Genomic DNA, 25,546 nt, shown 5'->3' on the forward strand with positions numbered 1-25,546 from the left:
AGTTTGAGTCATAACACGTCGTCCTTTGGCTGCACGAAAAGCATTATTCAACATGGTGGCATTGCTTTCAGGGTTCCTCTGAGCTATAGTCCATAAGTAGCAGTCATCCACTGCAGTAGAGCGAGGCATGTCATCATCAGTTCCTGTCTCTCTGTCTCTCCTCCGTGTCTGAACAACATCGCTTTGGTTCACTCAGAGACGCCTGGACACTTCCCTTGTTGAGACCCCTTTCTGGCACAAAGTAACAGTGTGGATGCAATTGAACTGCAGTATTGACTGTCTAGGCATGGTTGAACTACAGACAACACGAGCCATGTACCTCCCTCCTGATGGAATGACTGGAGCTGTTCGACTGTCGGAGTCCATCCGTCCAATAGGTGCTGCTCATGCATGGTTGCTTACATCTTTGGGTGGACAGTCAAAGGGACTGTGTCTGTGATACAGTATCCACAGTCAATGCCTATCTGCAGGAGTTCTGTGAACCACGGTGATGCAAAACTTGTTTTTGATCTGTATAGAACTCGGGTACATGCCATATTAGAGTCTCAGCTGTTTGTAAAGCTATTGCTCTGAAATGAGGTGGGGTGACACAGGAAGCACATGTGAAGCCCAAGTAAACAGCTTCCCCCCCCCCCCCCCCCCCCCTCCTTTTTCCACATGCAGAAACAAATTAAGAGTATTGATAGTGCGGTAATCTACTTCTCTGTGAAACATGCGCAATATGTAAACCTGACATATAAAACTTTGCTGCTTCCACCAGACTATTTTTAAAAGCTGCATGTGACAGAATAGTGTAACAAAATTCCATTGAAATTCCGTAACATTCTTAGTTGAGGCTTCCAATAAAACTCTAAAGTAAATGTTCAAAGGCCATTTCATGCCATGCAGTTCTCTTTTGACATTTCGTTTTGATTTTGGAAGCCTAATATCTGTAAGAACACTAATCTGTCTTGACCAAAGTCACAGATGTACATCTTACACAGGTTACTGCTATATAAATTAGAAGCTGTTAGTGGGTATTAAATCACTATTTGCTACCAAGTATAATCTGTGGGTTACTGCACATGTAAGCTAAATATTTATATTTAGGTACTACTTCAATTCATATGAGGAAAACTGAAATATTGTGAGGAATTAAAAATGTTTGTAGTTCTGAAGACAATGGAATCGTTTCTTAAGCAAAATAAAGTAACCTACAGATACAGATACTGATATTAAAGCATTTAAGTTTTCCACTGTCGTTTAAGAGGATAGTAAACTCAGTTTGGAGAAAAATTTCTAATTTTACACACATACTAGAAGCAAGCTAGAAGTCAATAAAAGGAAATCCACCAATGAAAACAAATTTGAGTTCCTGTACATTTTTCAATATATGTTATTAAAAATAAAATAAAATAATGCCATCAGGAAAACAAAGAAATTTGAGATAATTAGAATAGTAATTGTGGAGTAACTAAGTGTAAGCTATTTGCTGCTGAATTTCTGTTAGAGAACTGTTACACTCAGCTAAAAACATACCTTCAAAAAGATAACTATGTCACACTGTACTACTGTTGTTAATTGTATACATGTAGCTCAGTAATACGCTGAGGTTTGCCATATGTTGCCATACGTTATTGTAATTAGGAATCTGCAAGTAGTGCATGTATTACAGTGCCTTTTTATTTTGTTTTCTCCAGGGTTCAGAGTTTGAAAGAGCTATTATGTATGTGTGTTGGGCACTGTGCAAGCTGCATGAACCTGAGGCAATTCAAGGACTCTACGCTTGGAGCAAGGAAATTGCAGGAAGAAAATTTCTGTGGCTTAAAGCAGCTGCAGAGCAAGCAGCTAGGAAGTTAGTATTAGATATCCTGCATTTTGTGTGTGTGTGTGTGTGTGTGTGTGTGTGTGTGGCATATAGTCTTAGCTTTTAATAAAATACTTGTGAATGTTGATTGAAAATTCAGCTGTCAATCCTTCTGAATAGGTGTGAGATAGCAGCAGAAAACTTTGCAAAGTTGGTGATTCAAGAGTGTACATCACCACAGGATTCTCCTACACACAATAATGAAGAATCTAGAGAAAGCTCTTCTCCAAGTCCTGTGAAACAGATATTGAGGTCAGAGATGGAGCATCACATTTTAGGCTTCATGGCAGACCAGGTACTGTATCCAGTCTTATTAGTGCTAATGAATAGTGTGATATTTTCTTCCTAAATAAAACAATGATTTTTTTTAAGGTGACCGAAAGCTACTTGGCAGTAAACAGTTGGGATGATTTGATAAAGTGGAAAGAAAAGGAAGCAGAGTTATGGGGCAATCAGAATGGTGGTACTCCACAAAAATATGTAAGTTCACTACATCCTGCATTCTTTTAAAGCTGAAATTCAGCAGTTTTTTTGCAGTTATTAGAATCTGAAAGTTTTGTCAGTGACACTAGCATTGGTAACAACCAGTTTTTTAGCTAAGTTAATGTTGCCTTTTTTTTCATATTTTTGTCAGCTCCCTGAGCTGAAGTAGAGCAAAAATGGGAGTGAGTCCAGGGAATTTATTATCAGTATTCTGTTAGTCATTGCTCATTTTGTTACTTTTCACATGTTCCTTTCATTTCCTCTGTATCCATCATCAGCTGTTTCTAGGCCCTCTCCCCCTTCTCTCTCTCTCTCTCTCTCTCTCTCTCTCTCTCTCTCTCTCTCTCTCTCTCTCTCTCTCTCCCCCCCCCCACCCCTCTTTCTTTTTTCCCCATCTCTTCTGTGCTTTTTCCTGCTTTGCTGATCATTAGTTTTCATTCATGCTTTCACTTTTTGTGGTATCAGTAAAACATGTAATTTTTAGTAACGTTTGCATAAATAATGTTATGTTTTTTTCTTAAATGATATCTTTTACAGTTATTGAATCGTGTAACACTTTCTCAAGCCAAAGCTTTAGCAGCATTTGACCGTGATGAACTTCCTGGTGCATCTGAATTGGAAAAGTGGCCTAGTATTTGGGCTGGCGAATCGACACACCATGCTAAAAATTGGAGCAGTTACAGACTGCTTGGGGAAGCCAATAATGCTCTCATGGGTATTGCGTTAGAGATGTCACAACAGGATAAGGATGAAACTACTCGGTAAGCCCTAGTTGTCTGGATCTTTAGACAAAAAATTCATGAAAATGTATCTTAGATAATATTGTTTGTTTTAATGCAGAAAATTTTGATATTGTAATTGAATGTCCCTCTGAAACATTTACTAAAGTGTTCAGTTTTCTCTTATGCATTAACGTTATCAGTAAATAACACAATAAGTAGTAGAGGGACATAATTTCTTCTGTGATAGAATCACCACAGAACTAATCTAAATTCACTCTTCCACAACCTTCGGTACTAATACCAAGTAAAATTTAACCTTTATACATTTAAGTACCTGAACTAGTTTATGAAAAAACTTACAATTGGGTGACTAGATGTTTTACGTCAAGTGTTTGATTTAGTAGGCAAACTTCGTCATCAACTACTACAACAGCTACAAGAAATTGGTTAGTGGTAGTGTGTACTGTAGATATGAAAGTGTGTGTCACAGATACACCTTATGTGATGGACAGCAGGGTTGCCTTGTGAAACAGCTGGTATAGATCACACAAGTCTGAGCTCATTGTCTCCATTTTGTGTATAGTGAAGCAAGAGATTTGAAGTGATTTGATCTTAAAACTTGGTTTACATTGAACCTGAGTTCTTTGTCACAACTTCATCTGGTAAGTTCTCTCAACAACCACTGGGAGCCTGTAATAGGACTTTTGGAACACCCTGTATAAGAGTAGGAAAAGGTAGATTCCTACTTCCGAAAATAAGACACATTAAGTTGCAGACATGCACAATTAAGACAATTGCACAAAGCTTTCAACAACAGCCTTCATCAGCAGAAGAGAAACAGAGAAACACACACCATTCACACATACAAGAATGCATTCTGGTTTGAGTTGCTGGAATTGGCAGTAATGTGTGCTTGTTTGTGTATATGAATGGTGTGTGTTTCTCTTTCTCTTTTGCTGATGAAGGCTGTGGCCAAAAGCTGTGTGCAAGTGTCTTTTCATTATGCCTGTGTGCAACTTAACGTGTCTCCTTTATGGTAAGCAGCAATCTCTCTCTTCCTACATTGTTGTTATTCCTAAATGGAATTTCCATTCTTTGCTGTGTAAGAATGGTTTTAGGATAACTTTATGATGGTGAATCCTAATATATCTTTGGTTCTGCTTGAATGACTTTAGTTTTTCCTCCTTATCCTCACTGAAATTAACACAATTTTCAGGAAATCATCTTAAGTACAAGGTGTACAACTTTGCTTCCTCCGTAGTGAATACAACATTAAAATACTGCAGAATTAAATTTTCTCCCCTCACTGTCTTCTATAAACAGAGTACTGCCTAGATGAGTGCTATATGTGATGACACAATCAGTCTGCCCAAAATGTAAGGTAAAGTTAACATATGATAGAAGTAACTATATTCCCTCACTGTTCCTTCCAAAGACAAGGCTGTTTGAATAGTTCAGACTTTGAAAAGCAGTTTGGCAAGCTCATTCTGATTGTGACTTGAAGTTTCTCCTGTAGAGTGGTGCACACTATTTGTTTATGCATGACAATTATAGTAGTAAAACATACTATTTTGTTTTTGTTGTATTTACTGGAAACCCATTCGCAGCTGTCGGCTTCTGTACGCATCCTACTACGCCGTATTGTGGATGTATATTTATATACATGCTACCTTGAGTTTTCCTACAATACTATGCACATCTGAATGTATTCTGAGCTGTTGACCTCGCACTGCTTCAAACGAGTTATGTCAATATCTCGGTCAATAAAAAAGTTTTTGAGGATTTATCATACAACATATGTGCCTTATTGCGTGCTATTGTTTGCAAAAAAACCTCGTTGCAGTATCTTGAATCATTTGAGATATGACAATTTTTAAGACCGCATGATTTGTAATGTGCAAACTTTAAATAAAATTTCAACATCTTAAATACGTTTCATTCACTGCAATATATGAGCTAAAATCAACCAAACGCAAAGTGTACACAATATGGTTTTATCTCTGCAAAATCTTTAAAATTTCATGCAATGTTTTACTTAATTTGATGCAGCGCAGTAAGTACGATGGATAACGAAAAGAAATTTGATTCTTTATCGAGTGAAGAAATCAGACTGTAAGATGTCCAAAAATCAAATTTTTTCACCTAATAGTTTTTGAAAAATGGGATGATAAGTATTTTGTATCGGCCAGAACATCATCTCTCAGCACAGGCACCAATATTTGGCCAACACTACAGCCATAACGAAAGCTGCCTCAGCATGGAACACAAAGAGCATGCGTGTAGCAATGAAAGGGTTGACACACACATGCTTATCTATGGTGTGTGTGTTGTCATTAATTAATTTTATTTCATCTGTGATGTGTCATCTTGAAATAAGTGTGGATCAGATTTTAAGCATGGTTCTCCATCCTTAAACACATTCAAATTACACTCGTATAAGAATTTCAGTCTGGCCTTAACAATGGCTGAATGGATGCCTGCTGAAACATTGTTAAAGGAATTAGTGATTTTCCAGCCAGATTAAAAATGAGCTGGAAAAAAACTTAAAGAATGATAAAAAATAAAGTATGTAAAGGCTTTTGCAGTATGTTGGTTCAGTAAAATTTTAGAGTTGCTACGCATCAGTGTTCAGGATAATTGTGGTTTTTGGGAAGTGTATTCTCTGTTCCCATCTCTTGGCAAAATGCTTGTATGTCACAGCCTGTGCCGTATAAGTATTGGCCGTGGCACATTCAAATCCTGTGACAACCAATTCATAACAATTTAATGGCTGTACCATTTGTTGTTTACACAATGGTGATGTCTATATAAGGACGCAACTGGAACTTTGCTATTAGGTGAGAAAAAAGAATGTTCAATCCAAAATGTTACTTTACATGCAGGCTGATGCAATTAAAACACAATGTTATAGTAAACGTAAAGGGTTGGACCGAATTCTATGTTGTGACTGTATAAGATCGTGACACATGACAATCATTCGCATGCAGGTGCTTGCACCTGTCACTTGTCTACACAGTGCATCTGCTTAATTAAGTTTGTGCATGGGCGTTGGCATTTTCTTGGTCTTATTACTGCTTCACAAATACATTCACTGGAGTAAATATTCACTATGTTGGTATAGCTTAATGGTTTGTATAAGATGTCAGAAACTGTATGTGGTATTCTGTTTTCTTGCAACAGGTTGGTGGAATGGGGAGAAAAAATTGAAGATTGTCTGAAAGTGGCTCAATTCCATCTCCAGGAGGGCATTCGCCACTCTCCTTCAGAATTTATACAGGAGGCAACGCTACTGCATTGCGCTGCTTCAGCCTTGAGAGATAATTTTAATGGCCACTCAGCTGTAAATACATTTAAAATGGTGAGTATGAAAAATATTCTCTCTCTCTCTCTCTCTCTCTCTCTCTCTCTCTCTCTCTCTCTCTCTCTCCCCCCTCTCTCTCTCTCTCTCCCTCCCCCCTCCCTCCCCCCTCCCACCCCTCCCTTCCCCCCTTTTCTCTCCTGCACCCCCACCCCGACATGAGGATCATATTTTCAATAAAATGTTTGGCATGTACCATGAATGGGTCTGACAACTTGTTCAAGGTGTAAAATAAGTAGTTTGCTCATCTCTTTGTAAAACCTTTTATCTATTTTCTTTCTTTTTTTGTATTATGCAACAAAACTAATAGTTTTCTCCTTAGTTAGAATCCAGCTTGCCCATATGACAATGTAGAACTAAATGAAAGTGGACAGGTGTGATGTAATGTTTTTGAAACAGTGAGAAGGCAACAATTGGGGGGCAATAACTTAAGGCCTTAGAGTAGAATGAAACAAAGATGTAACAACTGAAATAAATTTTTGGTAATTTAGGTATCTTACTGACTTAGATCACAATTATCACAGTAAAAGATAGCAGCCCAGGTAATCCACCTTGTTAAAATAAATTGTGGTGGAAAAGCTAAATCTGGCAGTCTCTCTCTAAATGTGGCAACACCTAAAATTGCTTTCAAGAACACCATCAATAGGAAAAAAATCAGCATGTGCCTTCATTAAAGCTGCCAGAACTTTCAAACCTTTGCATTTTGTGCGTATTTTTATCGTGCTTGTAGAGGATATCTGCATATTCAGTGTCATATTGTAGATGTACTGTTTCGGATACATGATGCAGCACCTGTGCTAAACATGTAATGTGCTTTATGTTAGGATAAAATATTTTAATTGCATTTCTGTCCATTATCATATATGGGGCAGCATTGCTTAACTATAGGATCCTTTTTTTATTTAAATTTATTGGCACAGAGTATATTGACTTCTGTCGACATTTACAGAGTCAAACTAGGGCACTTGAGTAGACTGTGAAATTTTCAGGCTGTTAACAGAATTTGTGAAATTACTAATGTTTTGCACTTTCGGTGTAATTTTCATATAAAAAAATCATGAGTATGAGGTGTTATCATGCGAGTCATTCCAATACATGTACTGATGCCAGAAAAATTATATAATACGCATTATAAATATTTAAATTGATGCAGTTATATTGGTGAAATCTTAGAAATATGCTTTCATCCCCAAATGGCCAAAACATTCAAACACACATGTCAAATGCATTTTCATAGAAATCCGGGTGCTATTGGTAACCCGAAACATTATGACCACTCTCCACCACAGGACTGAGTACACTTGGTGGCATTGTGAGCCTTTGGCACTGTAAGGAAAGTATGTCAATGGAGCAGAGATGAACGGGGAATCATTATAGTGATGATACAGGCCAGAAATGAGGAAATCCACTGACATTGATGATGGCAAATTGTTGTGACTTGGTGCCTGGGAAAAGCATCTTAGAAACAGAAGAGCTGTTCATGTACTACTTTCATGGACAACTTTGGAAAGAGATTAAAGGATGGTGGAACTCTGAGTATGTTTTCTTGTTCTGTTAAAGCAGGATAGGCAATGATGTGTTGCAGATCTGATGGTAGAGTACAGTGTTGGTGCAGGCACTAGTGTTTCAGAGCACACCGTTCAGTGCATGTTGATGCACTTGGAGATTCGCAGCAAGCAACCCCTGTGTGTTCCCATGTTGGCCCAAAAACACTGTTAAATAAGATTCCCCCTCCCCTGTGGGTCTGGGGGTTAGAATAGGTCCGAGGTATTCCTGCCTGTTGTAAGAGGCGACTAAAAGGACTCTTTCAGTTTTCGACCCACTCTATGGTTTGACCTGCCAGTTTCAAAATTCTACAGACGTGCAGACCATATGGGGAATGACGCCTTACATGGTGCACGAATGCCATTAGATTCGATCTCCTGAATCTCTTGTCATGGCTTTGCATCTCCAACTGCAATTCAACTATTTGGGGATGGACACTTTCCAGAGTAGGTCATCTTCTTCCGTTGGCATGAGGGCGAAAGAGGACAAGAGACAATATTGGATTTCTCCCCCCAATATCGAGCACGGTTGCAAGTCCATTGTGGTGAGGCCGTCATGTACCCATGATCCCTGACAACACAGGGATCACACTGCTGATGCCTGAGCTATAAACTTCCCATGTATGCCAAGGAGTAGATGCCTGTCTTCCTGGGGCATCAGGACTTCCGGCACCGGCCATCATGCCAAGTGGCCTTTGCTGTGGCTGGGTGGCGCCCGTGGGGAGAGCCCCTGATCAAAGTGGGTGACATCAGGGTGGATGACCCGCAATGAAGCGGACTAAGTCATCTCTTGCTGGTGACCGTACACCAGCAGTCTCTAAGAAGGGCAAGATAGAATAAAATGCCGACAGGTATGATCCTAAATCATTTCCCTCCCTCACTACACCATGGGAGGAATGTAGAGCTACAGAACAGAGAGAGCCATATTTGCCTTGGTTTTTAGTCTGTAGCAGAACCGTTGGATACTCTTTTCTACCTACGAAGCCTCAATTTTTCGTTGAACACCTTGAGGATAAGTTTGGAGAAGTTACAGTGCTGTCCAAGATGAGAAACCGGTGCAGTCTTGATTCAGACAGCATCGCCAGCCCAGTCCCGAGCATTACTCGCCTGTAATAAGCTGGGTGGTATTCCTTTCTCTGTAGCTCCCCATAAAAGGCTCAACATGGTCCAGGGGATTATTTGCTATCTTGACCACCTTTTGCAGCCTGACGATGAGCTCCACGCCAATGTAGAATGGCAGGATGTTCATTTCATCCAGTGCGTTTTCAGGGGACCCAAAGACACCAGAGTTGCTACCGATGCCTTCATCTTGGCATTTGAGGGTGATTCATTGCCTGAAGAGGTCAAGGTGATGGTTTACCACTGTCACGTTAAACCATATGTCCCTCTCCCAATGCGGTGCTAAGTGCTGGAAGTTTGGGCACATGTCTTCCCGCTGCACTTCCAGCACCACATGTCAAGACTGCGGATGTCCACTGCACCCAGATACTTCATGTGCGCCACCTCCCACTTGCATCAGCTGTGGAGAGCACCACTCCCCCTGCTTACCAGACTGCCCAGTACTCCTAAAGGAGCAGAAAATCGTGGGTACAAGACCATGACCGGTTGATTTACACAGAGGCTAAACGTAAATTCGAAAGATTATACCCCATTTGGTTGACGTTGACATACGCTGCAGCTACATCACCGTCGCCGTCCCAAGTGCCAGTGATTCCTCACTCTGTGACACGAACAGTGGGCCCTCTGGGCATCTGCCCCTTTGGTGGTAGGGGGCACATCTTCCTCTGTTGCTCCCAAAGCACCTACTCCAGGAGCAAGGCCCTCCCAAATGCAGGGGACATCGGCCGCCTCCCCCCTGCCAGAGAAGCAACAGCCTCCTCTAGCTCCTCTCATGCAGAAGGGGTTCCTTGGGACCTTCTCTCCCAAGGTCTCCACTAATGCCAGGGCAGACACTCGCCAGTGGCTGAAGGAGCCAAAAGCTGCTAGACCATGAGCTACATGGTCTTCCTCTGTGCTGCTTCGGAGAAATCTTCCCAGCAAGCCCCTAAAGAGAAACGAGAGAGCAAGCAAACTAAATAGTAGTCTGCTAAGAAACAGGACCCTCTGGTGGCCCCAACACCACCACTCGCTATCAATTCTACATCTGAGGGTGCAGCGGAGATCTTAGCTTCCCCTGCGGACCTGGATCTCACTGATGCCTCATTCACCATAGAAATGGCTACAAATACTCAAGTCAGAGGGCAGCAGGTGACCCTGAGGCATAACCTGCCTCCTTCCTCGCTTCATGCCTTCCCAGCCTCACAATAACGTCATCCACCAGTTAAGCATTTGTTAAGCTTTACACTTGCTTTCTGCATTGCCCTCCAGCAATCCTGGTACCCGGTAATGCGGACCCCTGCCCTCCATGGCTATAAGGGATATTACAGGAACTGTAACAACTCTAATGGAGTGTCAGGTTGAGTTTGCGTCTATATCCTGAACTCAGTATGCAGTGAACCTGTGCCCCTTCAAACCCTTCTGGAAGCTGTGGCTGTAAGGATAATGACAACGCAGAAAATACTGTCTGCAATGTACGAGGGTATTTCGAAAAGTAAAGATACAATGGCTCGCAGTCCTTAAATAGAACATTTATTTAGAAAACGTCAGTTACATCTTATTAACTGGATTATTTGTTACTTTTTAACATAATCAGCCCCGTTATCCAAACATTTGTTAAGTCGGTGCACAAGCTTTTGTATCCCACAGTCATACAAGGTTGCCACCTGTTGTCGGAACCACATTTCAACTTCATCTTTGATCTCTTCATCATCGTGGAATGATTTTCCACCAGTATGTGACTTCAGGTAATGGAAGACATGGAAGTCGGTGGGCGCAAGGTCCGGGTTGTATGGCGAATGGTCCAATAAGTCCCACTTGAATTGTTTGAGTAGTGCTTTGGTTATGAGTGCTGTGTGAGGCCGAGCGTTGTCATGAAGCAAGTGGACTCCACTTGTCAGCATTCCCTTGTGTTTGTTTGGAAATTGCCCTTTGAAGATGTTTTAAAGTCTGGCAATCTGCAGCAGCATTAATTGTCATTCCAGGAGGCATAAATTCCAACAGAAGAAAGCCTGTCTGTCCCCAAAAAAAAAAAAAAAAAGAAGCCATGATTTTCTTAGCTGAAATTGACGTTTTGCATTTCTTGGCTTCTGGTGAATTCAAATGGCGCCGTTGCATTGATTGATGCTTGGATTCAGGTGTATGGTGATAAACCCACGTCTCGTCACCTGTCACAATGTGATCAAGAAACTCATCACCTGCTTCAGCATAGCGTGTGAGGAAGTAAAGTGCTAAGCCCATCCTTTTCTTTTTGTGTTCTTCCATTAACAGTTTTGGAACCCAGAGCGCTCACTATTTCCTGTACCCTAACTTGACAGTCACATCGTCATAGAGTTGTCATTGACACGTCCGATATGATCTGATGCAATTATTTCAATGTGAGGCGTCTATTCGCACGAATTGATTCCTCCGTTCTCTGAACAAGGGCATCAAAGATCACAGATGGCCGACCTGTTCTTTGTTCGTCATCAATATCGGTTCTACCTTCAGAGAAATGACGACACCATTTCGTTACATTTTGTCGATTCGTAATGTTCCCATAAACAGAAACAATTTATTTGTGAATATCCACTGGTCGCTGACCTTTTGCGTGAAGAAAACGTATGATGGAGTGCACTTCGCATTTGGCGGGGTTCTGAATCGGCGCAGCCATTTTAAACATGACCTACACCAACCAGAAGCAACGTTCAACTGCCGAACAACTGCGAGGAGAAAGCTAACGGTTCAAGGTTAACACCAGTGTTGCCAACTTGTTCGCCAAAACTCTTCTGTTCCTCTGCCGTACGGTGTATCTTTACTTTCCGAAATACACTCATATATCATCCTCCAGATGGTGCAGTACCCCGGAATGCATTGGCTGCACTGATTGATCAACTCCCTAAACCTTTCCTACTTTTGGGAGATTTTAACGCTCATAACTCCTTGTGGGGTGACACAGTTCATACTGGCCAAGCCAGAGATGTCGAAAATTTACTGTCACAACTCGACCTCTGCCTCGTAAATACTGGGGCCACCACACATTTCAGTGTGGCACATGGGAAATATTTGGCCATTGATCTCTCGGTTTGGAGTCCTGGCCTTCTCCCATATATCTACTGGAGAACACATGACGACCTGTGTGGTAGTGACCACTTCCTCATCACTACCCCCATGTCAGGCCTATGGATGCCTGCCCAGATGGGCTTCAAAGAAGGCAGACTGGGAAGCCTTCACCTCTGCTGTCACCGTTGAATCCCCCCCCCCCCCCCCCTCACCCCACATGATAACTTTGATGTGGTGGTTGAGTAGGTAATGACAATGATCATTTCTGCGGCAGAAAACACGATCCCTCTTTCTTTAGGGTGCCCCAGCGAAAGACAGTACTTTGGTGGTCGCCAGAAGGCACTGAGGCAATTAAGGAGAGTCGGCGAGCTCTACAGCGTGATAAGCGGCACCCTTCCCTGGAGCACCCTGTAGCCTATAAACGGCTCCGTGCCCGCGTTCGCCAGCTTATCAAAAGGCGGAAACAAGTGTGTTGGGGAAACAAGAGTGTTGGGAGAGGTACGTGTTGACAATTGGATGCCATATGTCACCTTCCCAAGTCTGGGCAAAGGTCAAAAGAGTGTTTGGGTACCAGACCCCAACAGGTGTTCCTGGTGTTAACATAAATGATGTGTTATCTACTGACGCAAATGCGATTGCCAAGCACTATGCTCGCACCACTGCATCGGAGAATTATCCCCAGCCTTTTGCACTCTCAAACGGCAAATGGAAGGGAAAGTCCTCTCGTTCACTACACAGCACAGTGAACCCTATTATGCCCCATCAATCAGATGATTAAACGTCTCTCATTTGACTACAAGCGTCATCTCTTCATCATCTTCAACCAGATCTGGTGCGATGGTGTCTTTCCATCACAATGGCAGGCGAGCACAATCATTCAGTGCTCAGCTTCAGTAAAAACACGCTTGATGTGGATAGCTATCGGCCCATTAGCCTCACCAGCATTCTTTGTAAGTTGCTGGAACGTATGGTGTTTCGGCAGTTGGGTTGGGTCCTGGAGTCATGTGGCCTACTGGCTCTGTGACAGGGCAGCTTCCGCCTGGGTCGCTCTACCACTGATAATCTTGTGTCCCTTGAATATGAATATGCCATCCGAACAGCCTTGTTGCCGTCTTTTATTTTTATTTACGAAAAGTGTATGACACCACTTGGCGACACCATATCCTTGACACATTATACGAGTGGGGTATCAGAGGCCCACTCCCAATTTTTATCCAGAATTTCCTGTTGCTTCGTACTTTCCGTGTCAAAGTTGGTGCCTCTCATAGTGCCCATCTTCCCCATATCCAGGAGAATTGGGTCCCACAGGGCTCTGTATTGAGTGTATCTCTATTTTTAGTGGCCATTAATGGTCTAGCAGCTGCTGTAGGGCTGTCCATCTCACCCTCTCTGTATGCAGATGACTTCTGCATTTCGTACTGCTCCACCAGTACTGGTGTTGCTGAGCGGTGCCTGCAGGGAGCCATTCACAAGGTGCAGTCATGGGCTCCAGCCCACAGCTTTCAGTTTTCGGCCACAAGGTCGTGTGTTCTGCACTACTGTCATTGCCGTACCATTCATTTGTAACCAGAACTTTACCTTACTGATGATCTCCTCACTGTAGTAGAGACTTACTGATTTTTAGGATTCATTTTCAACGCCCAATTGACTTGACTTCCTCACCTTCGTCAGTTTAAGCGGAAGTACTGGCGACACCTCAATGCCCTCCACTGCCTGAGCAACACCAACTGGGGTGCAGGTGGCTCTACACTGCTGCAGCTATACAGAGCCCTCGTTCAGTCCCACCTTAATTTGGGAGTCTGGTTTATGGTTCAGCGGTGCCCTCAGCGCTGCGTTTACTCGACCCAGTGCACCACCATAGCGTTTGACTAGCAACAGAAGATTTTAGGACGAGTCCGGTGACCAGCGTCCTTGCGGAGGCTGGAGTCCCTCCATTGCAGGTCAGGCGTACACAACTGTTCGCCAGTTATGTTGCACACATTTGTAGTTCTCCTGCACATCTGAATTACAGTCTCCTTTTCCCACCCACGGCAGTTCATCTCCCGCATCGGTGGCCCAGGTCAGGGCTAACAATTGCAGTTCGCATCCAATCCCTTCTATCTGAAGTGGAGTCCTTCCCTTTACCACCTATACTCCAGGTCTAATCGCATACACCTCCATGGTGTACACCAAGGCCGCGGCTTTGTCTGGACCTTTCACAGGGCTCAAAGGACTCAGTTCACCCCGCTTCTCTCCGCTGTAACTTCATCTCGATTCTTGGCATGTACCGAGGCCATGAAGTGGTTTACACCGATGGCTTGATGGCTGATGGTCACGTTGGCTTTGCATATGTCCATGGAGGACATACTGAACAGCATTCCTTGCTGATGGCTGCAGTGTTTTCACTGCAGAACCCCCTGCGGGTTCGGGGGTAAGAATAGGCGCGCGGTATTCCTGCCTGTCATAAGAGGTGACTAAAAGGAGTCTCAACTGTTTCGGCCTTTAATGTGATGGCCCCTAAGGGGTTCGACCACTACCTTTCCAAATTTTCCATTAGTGCGTACCATTTGGGGAAGGGACGCCTTATGTGGTGGATCTTAAATCCATCTTGCTCTGAGATCTGGCACACCCAATATTGTCATAGAGTTGGACTTACATCGAGCTACCGGCCACGTCCACTGCAGTGTGTTCCGGATAGCATACATTCCCTCCATTGTGCACTTCCATCTTTGCCCTCGTGATGTACATGGATATTTCGACACCCGACATCCAGCATGGTACCCTCTTGGCAGTAGCCCCCTGACTACACAGGGATCGCACTGCTGAGACCTCCCCACGTATGCCAAGGAGTAGATGCCTGTCCCTCTGGCACATCAGGACTCCTGGCAAAGGCCATCCTGCCAGGTGGTCTTTGCTGCGGCTGGGTGGCACCCGTGGGGAGAGCCCCTGGTCGGAGTGGGTGGCATCAGGGCGGATCACCTGCAATGAAGCATGGTACATCATCTCTCGCTGGTGGGCCTCCACCAGCCGTCTCTAAGCGATCGAGGTCTAACCTCAACGGCAAGCAATACAATCCAAGATCATTTCTCTCCCTGGCCACTCCATGGGAGGAACGCATGGCTAAAGACAGCAGTGGAGATTATTCACCCCGGTACCTTGTCTGTACGCGGGTTGATGGTGAATCTTTTGTGCCAACCAAGCCTCAGTTTTTTGTGGAGCATTTAGAGGACAAGTTCGAGGAGGTGGAGGCCTTGTCCAAAATGTGCTCTGCACTCATCAAAACAGCATCCTCTGCCCAGTCATGGAGGTTGCTCGCTTGTGACAAGTTGGGGGATGTTTCAGTTAGCAGCATGCCCCATAAGAGTCTCAACATGGTCCAGGGTATTATATTCCACAGGGATCTTCTTCTGCAGTCCGACGATGAACTACGCGCCAACCTAGAACGACAAGGTGTTAACTTCGTCCGGCGCGTCCATCGGGGTCCGAGGGATAATCAGGTAGCCACCGGTGCCTTCATCTTGGCCTTCGAGGGTGATGGCTTACCCGAAAAGGTTAAGGTGATGGTTTACCGTTGTGATGTGAAGCCATATATCTCTCCTCCAATGCGGTGTTTTAAATGCTGGAAGTTTGGGCACATGTCGTCCCGCAGTACTTCCGGCATCCCGTGTCGAGATTGTGGACGTCCTTCGCATCCCAATACTCCATGTGCCCCGCCTCCTATCTGTGTTAACTGCGGAGAACACCATTCCCCCTGCTCGCCAGACTGTAGGATAGTCCAGAAAGAAAGGAAGATTATGGAATATAAGACCCTGGACTGCCTGACCTACCCAGAGGCTAGGCGGAAATATGAGCGACTACATCCTGTGCCAATGCCATCAACTTGTGCCGCTGCTGCAACACTGGTACGATCCTCTCCCGTGTCGTCACGTACTGTTGCCTCTCAGCTATGTCAGAATGCACCGCCCCCCTTGGTTGTGGGGGGGCACTTCCCTCTCTGTTGCTCCTGCTCCATCTACTTCAGGAGCAACACCACCCCAACTATCGGGGACATTAGTTCCCCCTTCCCAGCCGGAGAAGCGTGAGACTTCTTCGGCTACTCTCACTGGGAAAGGGTCCCTTGGGGCCCTACCATCCCAGTCTTTACCCAGTGCCAAAGTGGACACCCGCAAATTTTTGAAGCAGCCACCGGTTGCTGGTCGTAGGGCCTCACTGTCGTCGTCCGTCCCTGAGACTGACCCAGTGAAGCCCTCCCAGCCAGACCCACCAAAGGCACAGCGTGCAAAGCAGTCGAAGAAAAAGGCTCCCAAGCATCCTGACATTGCGGTGGCACCTGTCCCACCGCAACCTTCCAACTCTGCGTCAGAGGATGAAGTGGAGATTCTGGCACCCACTGAGGACCTGGATCTCACTAGTCCCTCAGACGCGACAGATAGCTGTTGCACAGGTAGTGGCTCGGTAGCAGCAGGGGCCCAGGAGGCGTAATCTGCCTCCCCAGTCTCTTCACACCTTTCTCAGCCATGGACATCATCATCCTCCAGTGGAACTGCAGTGGTTTCTTCCACCATCTAGCTGAGCTCTGCCAACTTATCAGCCTTCACCCTTTTTTCTGCATTGCTCTTCAAGAAACTTGATTTCCAGCGATGCGAACCTCCGCTCTCCGTGGCTATCGGGGTTATTATAAGAACTGGGCAGCTTATGAAAGGGTGTCTGGTGGCGTCTGCATCTATGTCCTTCACTCGCTTCACAGCGAGTCTGTCCCTCTACAAACACCTTTAGAGGCTGTCACTGTTCGGGTGTGGACGCCACAGGTTGTTACCGTCTGCAGTCCTTATCTTCCACCGGATGGTGATGTTCCGCACCATGTCCTGGCTGTGCTGATAGCGCAATTGCCGCTGCCTTTCCTGTTACTGGGCGACTTCAACGCCCATAACCCTCTGTGGGCTGGGTCAGTGCCGACAGGTCGAGGCGCCACCATTGAGCATTTATTGGCACAGCTCGATCTTACGATTTTAAATGATGGTGCCTTCACACACTTCAGTGTGTTGCATGGCACGTACTCCACCATCGACCTTTCGATCTGCAGCCCTAGCCTCTTACCGTCTGTGCAATGGAGAGTGCATGATGACCTGTGTGGTAGTGACCACTTTCCGATCTTTCTGTTACTGCCACAGCGTCAGTCTTCTGGGCGCCCTTGCAGGTGGGCTATGAATAAGGCTGACTGGGACTTGTTCTCCTCCACTGCCGCTATTGAGCCTCTCTAATGACGACATTGATGCGGTGGGTCACTCAGTCACCACCGGCATTGTTACTGCCGCAGAATCTGCCATTCCCCATTCTTCTGGGTCACTTCGGCGGAGGACTGTGCCTCGGTGGTCACCTGAGATCGCTGAAGAGATTAAAGATCGCCGGCGGGCACTCCAGCGTCACAAGCGACATCCCTCCATAGAACACCTCATCGCCTTCAAACGGCTGCGTGCGCGAGCCCGCTGCCTTATCTGCCAACGCAAGCAGGAGTGCTGGGAGCGGTATGTGTCCACCATTGGCCTCCATGTCACTCCATCGCAGATCTGGGCCAAGATTCGACACCTCTATGGCTATCGGACCCCTGTCAGCGTCCATGCTCTTTCACTGAATGGACTCCGACGTAATTGCCAACGGCTTGGCAGAGCATTTTGCTCTGAGTTCCGCTTCTGCCAATTACCCACTGGCCTTCCGCTTCATTAAAGAGCGGATGGAACGTCGGAGCCTTTCATTTTGCACCCACCCTAATGAATCCTACAATGTTCCATTCAATGAGTAGGAATTTCAAAGTGCCCTAACCGCTTGCCCTGATACCACTCCTGGGCCCGATCGCATCCACTGTCAGATGCTGAAACACCTTTCAGTGGACTGCCAGCGACGCCTCCTCTACCTTTACAACAGTCTGTGGGTCGAGGGTGAGTTTCCATCGCAATGGCGGGAAAGCATTGTCATCCCCATTTTGAAACCTGGCAAGAACCCTTTGGAGGTGGACAGCTACCGCCCCATTAGCCTCACTAATGTTCTTGCAAGTTGCTTGAACGGATGGTGAGCCGGCGATTGAGTTGGGTATTCGAGTCACGGGGCCTCCTGGCTCTGTCTCAGGGTGGGTTCCGTAAAGGCCGCTCTGCCGCCGACAATCGGGTGAGCCTGGAGTCGGCTATCCGTACGGCCTTTGCCCGCCGTCAGCACCTGGTCGCTGTCTTTTTCAAAATGCGGAAGGCGTATGATGCTACATGGCGCCATCACATCCTCTCTACACTTCATGATTGGGGTCTTCGGGGTCCGCTGCCGATTTTCATACGCAATTTTCTGGCCCATCGTACCTTCCGCGTGCAAGTTGTGGCCTCTCATAGTTCCTCCCGAGTTCAGGAGAATGGGGTGCCACAGGGATCTGTTTTAAGTGTCTGCCTGTTTTTAATAGCAATTAATGGGCTCGCCACGGCGGTAGGGACGTCTGTCTCGGCGTACTTGTATGCCGATGACTTCTGCCTTTACTATAGCTCTAATGGCATTGCAGCTGCTGAACGTCAGCTGCAGGGCGCTATCCGCAAGGCGCAGTCTTGGGCTGTAGCCCATGGCTTTCAGTTTTCAGCCGCCAAGACCTGCGTTATGCATTTCTGCTGGCGACACACTGTTCATCCGGAGCCGTGGCTTTACCTTGATAGCGAACTTCTTGCTGTGGTGGAGTCACATAGGTTTTTGGGTGTAGTTTTTTATGCCCGGTTGACTTGGCTGCGTCATATTCGGCAGCTAAAACAGATGTGTTGGCGGCATCTAAATGCTCTGCGATGCTTGAGCCACACCAGCTGGGGCGCCGACCGATCTACCCTCTTACGGCTCTACCAGGTGTTAATCCAGTCCCGTCTGGATTATGGGAGCCTGGATTATGGCTTAGCATCTCCATCTGCATTGCGGGTACTGGACTCAATCCTACACAGTGGGATACGACTTGCCACTGGTGCCTTCCGGACCAGCCCTGTGGACAGCATACTTGTGGAGGCAGGTGTCCCTCCACTGCGGTTACGGCGCCAACATTTACTGGCCGCTTATGCTGCCCATGTTTGTAGCTTGCCCGGGCATCCTAATTATCGTCTCCTGCCAGAACGTCGGCCCCGGTCGGGTTGTACGATCGCGGTCCGTGTCAGAGAACTTCTCTCCGGGCTTGGGGTTTTCCCTCTTTCACCTCCTTTCTGGGCCCCTTTACGTACACCCCCGAGGTGTGTGCCTTGCCCTTGCCTTCGGCTGGAATTGGCACAGGGCCCAAAGGACTCAGTCCCTCCAGAGGCCTTCCGCCGCCGCTTTTATTCCGTCCTAGCCACGCATCAGGGCTCTGGCGTTGTATACACTGACGGTTCGATGGTTGCTGGTCGGGTTGGTTATGCTCTAACTCTAGGGGACCACTCCGAACAACGATCCTTGCCGGCTGGCTGCAGTGTTTTCACTGCTGAGCTGGTCGCCATCTTTTGTGCCCAAGAGTATATCTGCTCCTGCTCAGGTGAGTCCTTAGTTATCTGTAGTGACTCCCTGAGCAGTTTACGAGCTCTCGACCAGTGTTTCCCTCGCTCTCGTCTGGTGATGGCTATCCAGGAGTCCCTGCATACTCTTGCCCGTTGCGGCCGCTCTGTGGTCTTTGTGTGGACCCCAGGCCACTCTGGGATACCCGGCAATGAACATGTGGACCGCCTGGCCAAACAGGCCACCAGTGAACCAACTCTGGAGGTAGGCCTCCCAGAGACTGATTTGTGGGCAGTCCTACGCCATGCAGTTCTCTCTCTTTGGGACGCTGAATGGAGCAATCTGCCCACGCCAAGCCAACTCCGTCCTATCAAGGCGACGACGGGTGTGTGGCGGTCATCAATGAGAGCCAATTGCAGAGAGTCAATTATCCTTTGTCAGCTCCGCATTGGCCACACCCGGCTGACACACAGTTATTTACTGCATTGGGAGGACCCTCCTCTATGTCGTTGCGGTGCGGCTTTGACAGTGGCCCACATTTTGTCGACCTGTCCCCTTTTAGCTGTGGTCAGGCAGACATTTGTGCTGCCTGATACACTCGCTGCCCTTTTAACAGATGACTCTGTCATGGCAGACTTAGTTTTGCGTTTTATTCGGGCAGGGTTTTTTTATCATTTAATCTGAGTGTTTATGGGTTTTTTTGTGTTGATTCTGGCCTTTGGCCTACGATTTTAAACTGAGTTTTTAATGTGTTCTCGGTGGTTGGCTTTTCCTTTTTTTCTCTTTATGGTCGGACAACCACCGTCACACTCTGTGTGATTTTAATTTGTTTTGTCTGATCTCTGTCTGAGTATTTCTTGTCCTGTGTCGTCTGCCGTCTTTTCTGTTCGTTTTTTTTATTCTCTGTGGGTGGTTTTAGTTTTTTGGAAAAAAGGAACCGATGACCTTAGCAGTCTGGTCCCTTTAATCCAACAAACCAACCTACCTACCGTGCTCTTGAGCACGTCCTTTAATGCCCTGGGGAGTTGTTTTTTCTGTGTACTGACTCCTTGAGCAGCCTACAAGCTATCGACCAGTGCTACCCTGGTCATCCTTTGGTAGCGACCATCCAGGAGTCCATCTATGCCCTGGAACGGTCCGGTTGTTCAGTGGTGCTTGTGTGGACCCCAGGACACGTCAGAATCCCAGGCAATGAATTTGCTGACAGGCTGGCCAAACAGGCTACACAGAACTGCTTATGGAGATTGGCATTCCAATATCTGACCTGCATTCATTTTTACATCGCTAGGTTTTTCGGCTTTGGGAGATGGAATGGCATAATGTCAGTACGCTCAACAAGCTGTGTGCCATTGAGGAGACTACAAATGTGTGGCAGTGCTCCATGTGGGCCTCTCGCAGGGACTCTGTGGTTCTCTGCTGGCTCCGCATTAGCCACGCTTGGATGACCCACGGTTACCTCCTGCCCCGTGAAGACACTGCCTCAGTGTTAGTGCGGCACCTGGTTGACAGTGGTCCATATTCAGGTGCACTGTCCCACTTTGACTACCCTGTGACGAGATCTTCGGTTACTGGACTCTTTGCTGCTAATTTTATCTGACAATGCCTCATCAACTGATTTAGTTTTAAGTTTTATTCGTGAGAGTGGGTTTTGTCATTTGATCCACCCTAGTGCTTTGAGGATGGAGGTTTTAGTGTGTTGCAGAGTGGCTGGCTTCTCCTTTTTATTCTCATGGTCAACCAGCCATGGTACTCTGTTTTGTCATTTTAATCTCTTCTACCTGTTTCTTGCGTTTCTGTAGTTGTCCTTTCCCCTTTTTTCCATTTAAGTGTTTGTTGCCCTTCTGTAATTCTTGTGGTTTTTCCTTTCTCTCCATTTTGTGTTGTCAGTCTTGCGTGTTTTATTCTCGTCCTTGTGGCATTGTTTAATTCGGAACAAGGGAACTAATCAAAAGCACCGTGATAGCTGTGGACTATGTGTACATTATAGTGGACTGCCTGCATTCGTTTGTGCTTGATGTCTTCCCAAGTGTGATGCCTACTTTCAGCAGGTCAACTGTCCAAGATAGGCATCGGTGCCACATACCAAACCCACTATGGACTAGGTGAATTGATGCCATGCAGGATTGCCACAGTGTTGCTTTCCAGAGACAGATCTCTCACTCTACTGAGGAGGTGATTGTAATGTTTTGGCTCATCATTGTATTGCTTTACTTGAAGTAGGAAAAATAGAGAACGGGAATAGGTACCAAGCGAGGTGGCGCAGTTTGGGAAGATGATTCAAACCCGCGTCCAGCCAATCTGATTGAGATTTTTCGTGATTTCCCTAAATTGCTTCAGGCAAATGCTGGGATGATTCCTTTGAAAGCGCACAGTCAACTTCCTTCCCCATCCATCCCGAATCCCATGGGGCTGATGATCCGCTGTTTGGTCCCTTCCTCCAAACAAATCAATCAACCAGGAATAGGGGGAGAAAGATGTTCCAGAAAATTCTATGACCAAAAATGGTGAAAATGTAAATATATACCAAAGAACAACAAAGAACTGTGTAGGAAACTCCCAAAACTTTGACACAATTCATAAAAACATGATACCTTCTTTAGAAATATAAAAAGAATAGAGGAAAGTGCAGACTGAATAAACAAATATTCAAATACTTCAACAAAGAGAGCAAAAGCAATTGGATCAATGAAACTCGAAAATACCTAAAAGAAATTGTTTCTGAAGGAGACATCCAAAAACAGAAAATTAAAGACTTAGAGGTTTATCAAGACAGAACAAAAAAGAGACAAAATCTTCACCATTGAACAAAGGAAACAGCAGATTGAAAGAATGAAAAAATATGCAGAAGAAAGAAAAAATAAACAGTGCTGAAAAAAATCGGAAGTAACTGTTGTTCATTTTCCATTCCTTCACGTCAATGTATGACAAATTTGTGAAGTTCTGTAAAGTAGTTATAAAATTATTATGATTTTTTTTTCCTTTGTTCTGATTTTGTACTTTCTTTCTAAAGAACCTTTGGATTAGGAATCAAAAAGACAGTCTCCCCCCCCCCCCCCCCCCCTGAAATGCCAGGTAGAATTTTTTTTTCTAACCACTGACAAATATCTTTGATTTTTCAGAAAGAAGTCAGTTATCTGCCTCAACTGGATCAAATTAAGTGTTAACATCTCTTCAGAGAAAATTCCCCCATCACGTTGACTTCTTGCTCTCCGATATGTTTCTTAAATGGCATGATTATTTAGTAAAATAAAATATATGCCTGAGTCATTAAGAGTGGGCTTCCGAGCTGATCTTCATACCCCATTTCTGTTGAAATATAATTTTGAAGCACTCCCTTTTTCTTTTTCTGCTTTTCTGCATTTCAAATGTCAATGTCGGCCTCCAGTAGTGCTTAGTAACTCTTGTGACTGTTGATATATGTTTGCATCATTCTAAAACACTCAATGAAAAAGGGGAAAGGGTTTCTTTGATCCTTTAAAACAATTAAAATCAGAGTGTATATACATTGAATTTGATCAACAAACTGATGCTAAATGAACATCCTACATAATTAAATGAAACTGTAAATTTCTTTAAAATAGCAGTGCATTCTACACTGAACAGCCAAAGAAACTGGTACACCTGCGTAATATTGTGTAGGGCCCCTGCCAAGTACATAGAAGTGCCGCAACACTGTGGCATGGACTTGACTAATGCCTGAAGTAGTGCTGGAGGAAACTGGCACCATGAATCCTGCTGGGCTGTCCATAAATCTGTAAGAGTATGAGGGGGTGGATATCTCTTCTGAACAGCACATTGCAAGGCATTCCAGACGTGCTCTATAATGTTCACGTATGGGGAGTTTGGTGGCCAGTGGAAGTGTTTAATCTCAGAACCGTGTTCCTTGAGCCACTCTGTAGCAATTCTGGATGTGTGGGATGTCGCATTGTCCTGCTGACATTACCTAAGTCCATTGGGATGCACAATGGACATGAATGGATACGGATGATCAAACAGGATGCTTATTTGTCACCTGTCAGTCATATCTAGATGTATCGGGGATCCCTTATCACTCCAACTGCCCATCCCCTACACTATTACAGAGCCTCCACCAGCTTGAACAGTCCCCTGCAGACATTCAGGGTCCATGGATTCGTGAATTTGTCTTCATACCTGTACACGCCCATCCACTCGATACAATTTGAAATGAGACGCGTCCAGCCGGGCAACATGTTCCCAATCATCAGCAGTCCGATCTCAGTGTTGATGGGCCCACCCTAAGTGTAAAGCTTTGTATTGTGCATTCATAAAGGGAACACAAGTGGGCCTTCGGCTCCAAAAGCCCTTATTGATAATGTTTCATTGAACGATTCACACGACGACACTTGTTGCTGGTCTAGCATTAAAATCTGCAACAGTTTGCGGAAGGCATTTGTGTCATGTTGAACGGTTCTCTTCAGTTGTCAGTGGTCCTGTTCTCGCAGGATCTTTTTCTGGCCACAGCGATGTTGGAGATTTGATGTTTTACCGGATTCCTGATATTCATGGTACATTCATGGAATGGTCGTACGGGGAAATCTCCACTGCATTCCTAGCATGGAGGTGCTGTGTCCCATCGCTTGTGCACAGACTGTAACACCATGTAACAAACTCACTTAAATCTTCATAACCTGCCATTGTAGCAGCAGCAACCGATCTGCCAACTGCACCAGGCACTTGCCATCTTATATAGGTGTTGCTGACTGCAGCGCCACATTCTGCCTGATTATATATAAACAATTTCTTTGGCACTTCATTACAGAATATTTTCATTTCAATAACTGTTTGGTATGCCTGTTTGGAAATTATTATTTTATTCGTAGCTGTTATTTTTCAGCATCTGTAATGTTATTTCAGAATGAAATTGCCGTTAGTTGCAAATTTTTGCTTTACCGCTTTCGGCAAATTTTTCATCTTCAGGAGCTTAAAATTTTTTTTACCAGATGTCAGAATCTTGTTTTGTGAAGCAGATATTGACATATGCTAAACTAATATTCTTTAATGAACAAGATATGGACATCTGCAAAATTAATGCTAAGCTTATGAAGATGACAAATTAGTTTGTCAAAATAGGTAAAGCAAAATAAATACACATTTGCAACTGTCAACTGAATTTTATTTTTTAATTGTTATTATAATTATTGTTATTGATTGACTGATTTACTTATTTCAGACTTGTAGTGATGAGAGTCTGGAGAAGACTAATTCTTGGGCCCTTTGTCGTGCTTTATGGTGGGCACATACATTGGAGCAACTTGATGTAAATGACGGTACAAATCCAGATGATACAGGACATTTTGAAGTGTTAAACCAAATGCGACTGACAGCTGCTCGTGTTGCTCGCAAGGAGGGCAACTTAGCATTGGCTCAGAGATTGTTAATTGAGCATGCAGCACACAGGTGGCAAATATTGACAAACCATGATAGTGGTGGATTGTTGGAGATAGCTTGCCGTGTTGCTGCCGACTCGGATTTGCCTTGGGATGCTGAAAAAGCTCGTGCATGTTCTGAAATAGCAAAATTATTGTACAGGTAAGTAGTTGCTTGAAGTAACCATAACTCATATTAGTGACTTTTCAGGCTTTTCCAGTAGATCTATTGCAAATACACTTCTCAGTTATCTGATGACAAACAGGAGACATATATTTGCATACCTGGTACGTACAAAATTGCTTGAGAAAAACTATAAAATTACAGGATGCAGAAGGGCTGGCTGCTCCGATCAGATTCTGTTAGATGATCCAAGGTAATTCTTTCCAGTTACTACACATTTGTCCCTCCTGAGCTAAAGACTGGATGAATTTCAGACTCTGAACCTACTTGACGTGTGTATGTCATTTCCTGAACTATTGTGCATGTACTCCCACAGTGGATAAAGCTACTGCTCTTGTCAAAATACACTCCTGGAAATGGAAAAAAGAACACATTGACACCGTTGTGTCAGACCCACCATACTTGCTCCGGACACTGCGAGAGGGCTGTA

General features: G+C 44.9%; 1 protein-coding gene across 1 annotated transcript in view; it reads left to right on the top strand.

Moving 5' to 3' along the window:
* Positions 1–25,546, top strand: part of LOC126175920 (serine/threonine-protein kinase SMG1) — a 383,335-nt gene that overhangs the window by 182,105 nt on the left and 175,684 nt on the right. Inside the window, exons 20-25 of the mRNA XM_049922990.1 lie at positions 1,680–1,834; positions 1,967–2,141; positions 2,219–2,326; positions 2,867–3,090; positions 6,232–6,409; positions 24,737–25,095. Of these exons, the coding sequence (XP_049778947.1) occupies positions 1,680–1,834; positions 1,967–2,141; positions 2,219–2,326; positions 2,867–3,090; positions 6,232–6,409; positions 24,737–25,095 (1,199 nt within the window). The remainder of the gene's footprint in view (positions 1–1,679; positions 1,835–1,966; positions 2,142–2,218; positions 2,327–2,866; positions 3,091–6,231; positions 6,410–24,736; positions 25,096–25,546) is intronic.

Source organism: Schistocerca cancellata, chromosome 3 (assembly GCF_023864275.1).
Source record: "Schistocerca cancellata isolate TAMUIC-IGC-003103 chromosome 3, iqSchCanc2.1, whole genome shotgun sequence".
Lineage (NCBI taxonomy): Eukaryota > Metazoa > Arthropoda > Insecta > Orthoptera > Acrididae > Schistocerca > Schistocerca cancellata.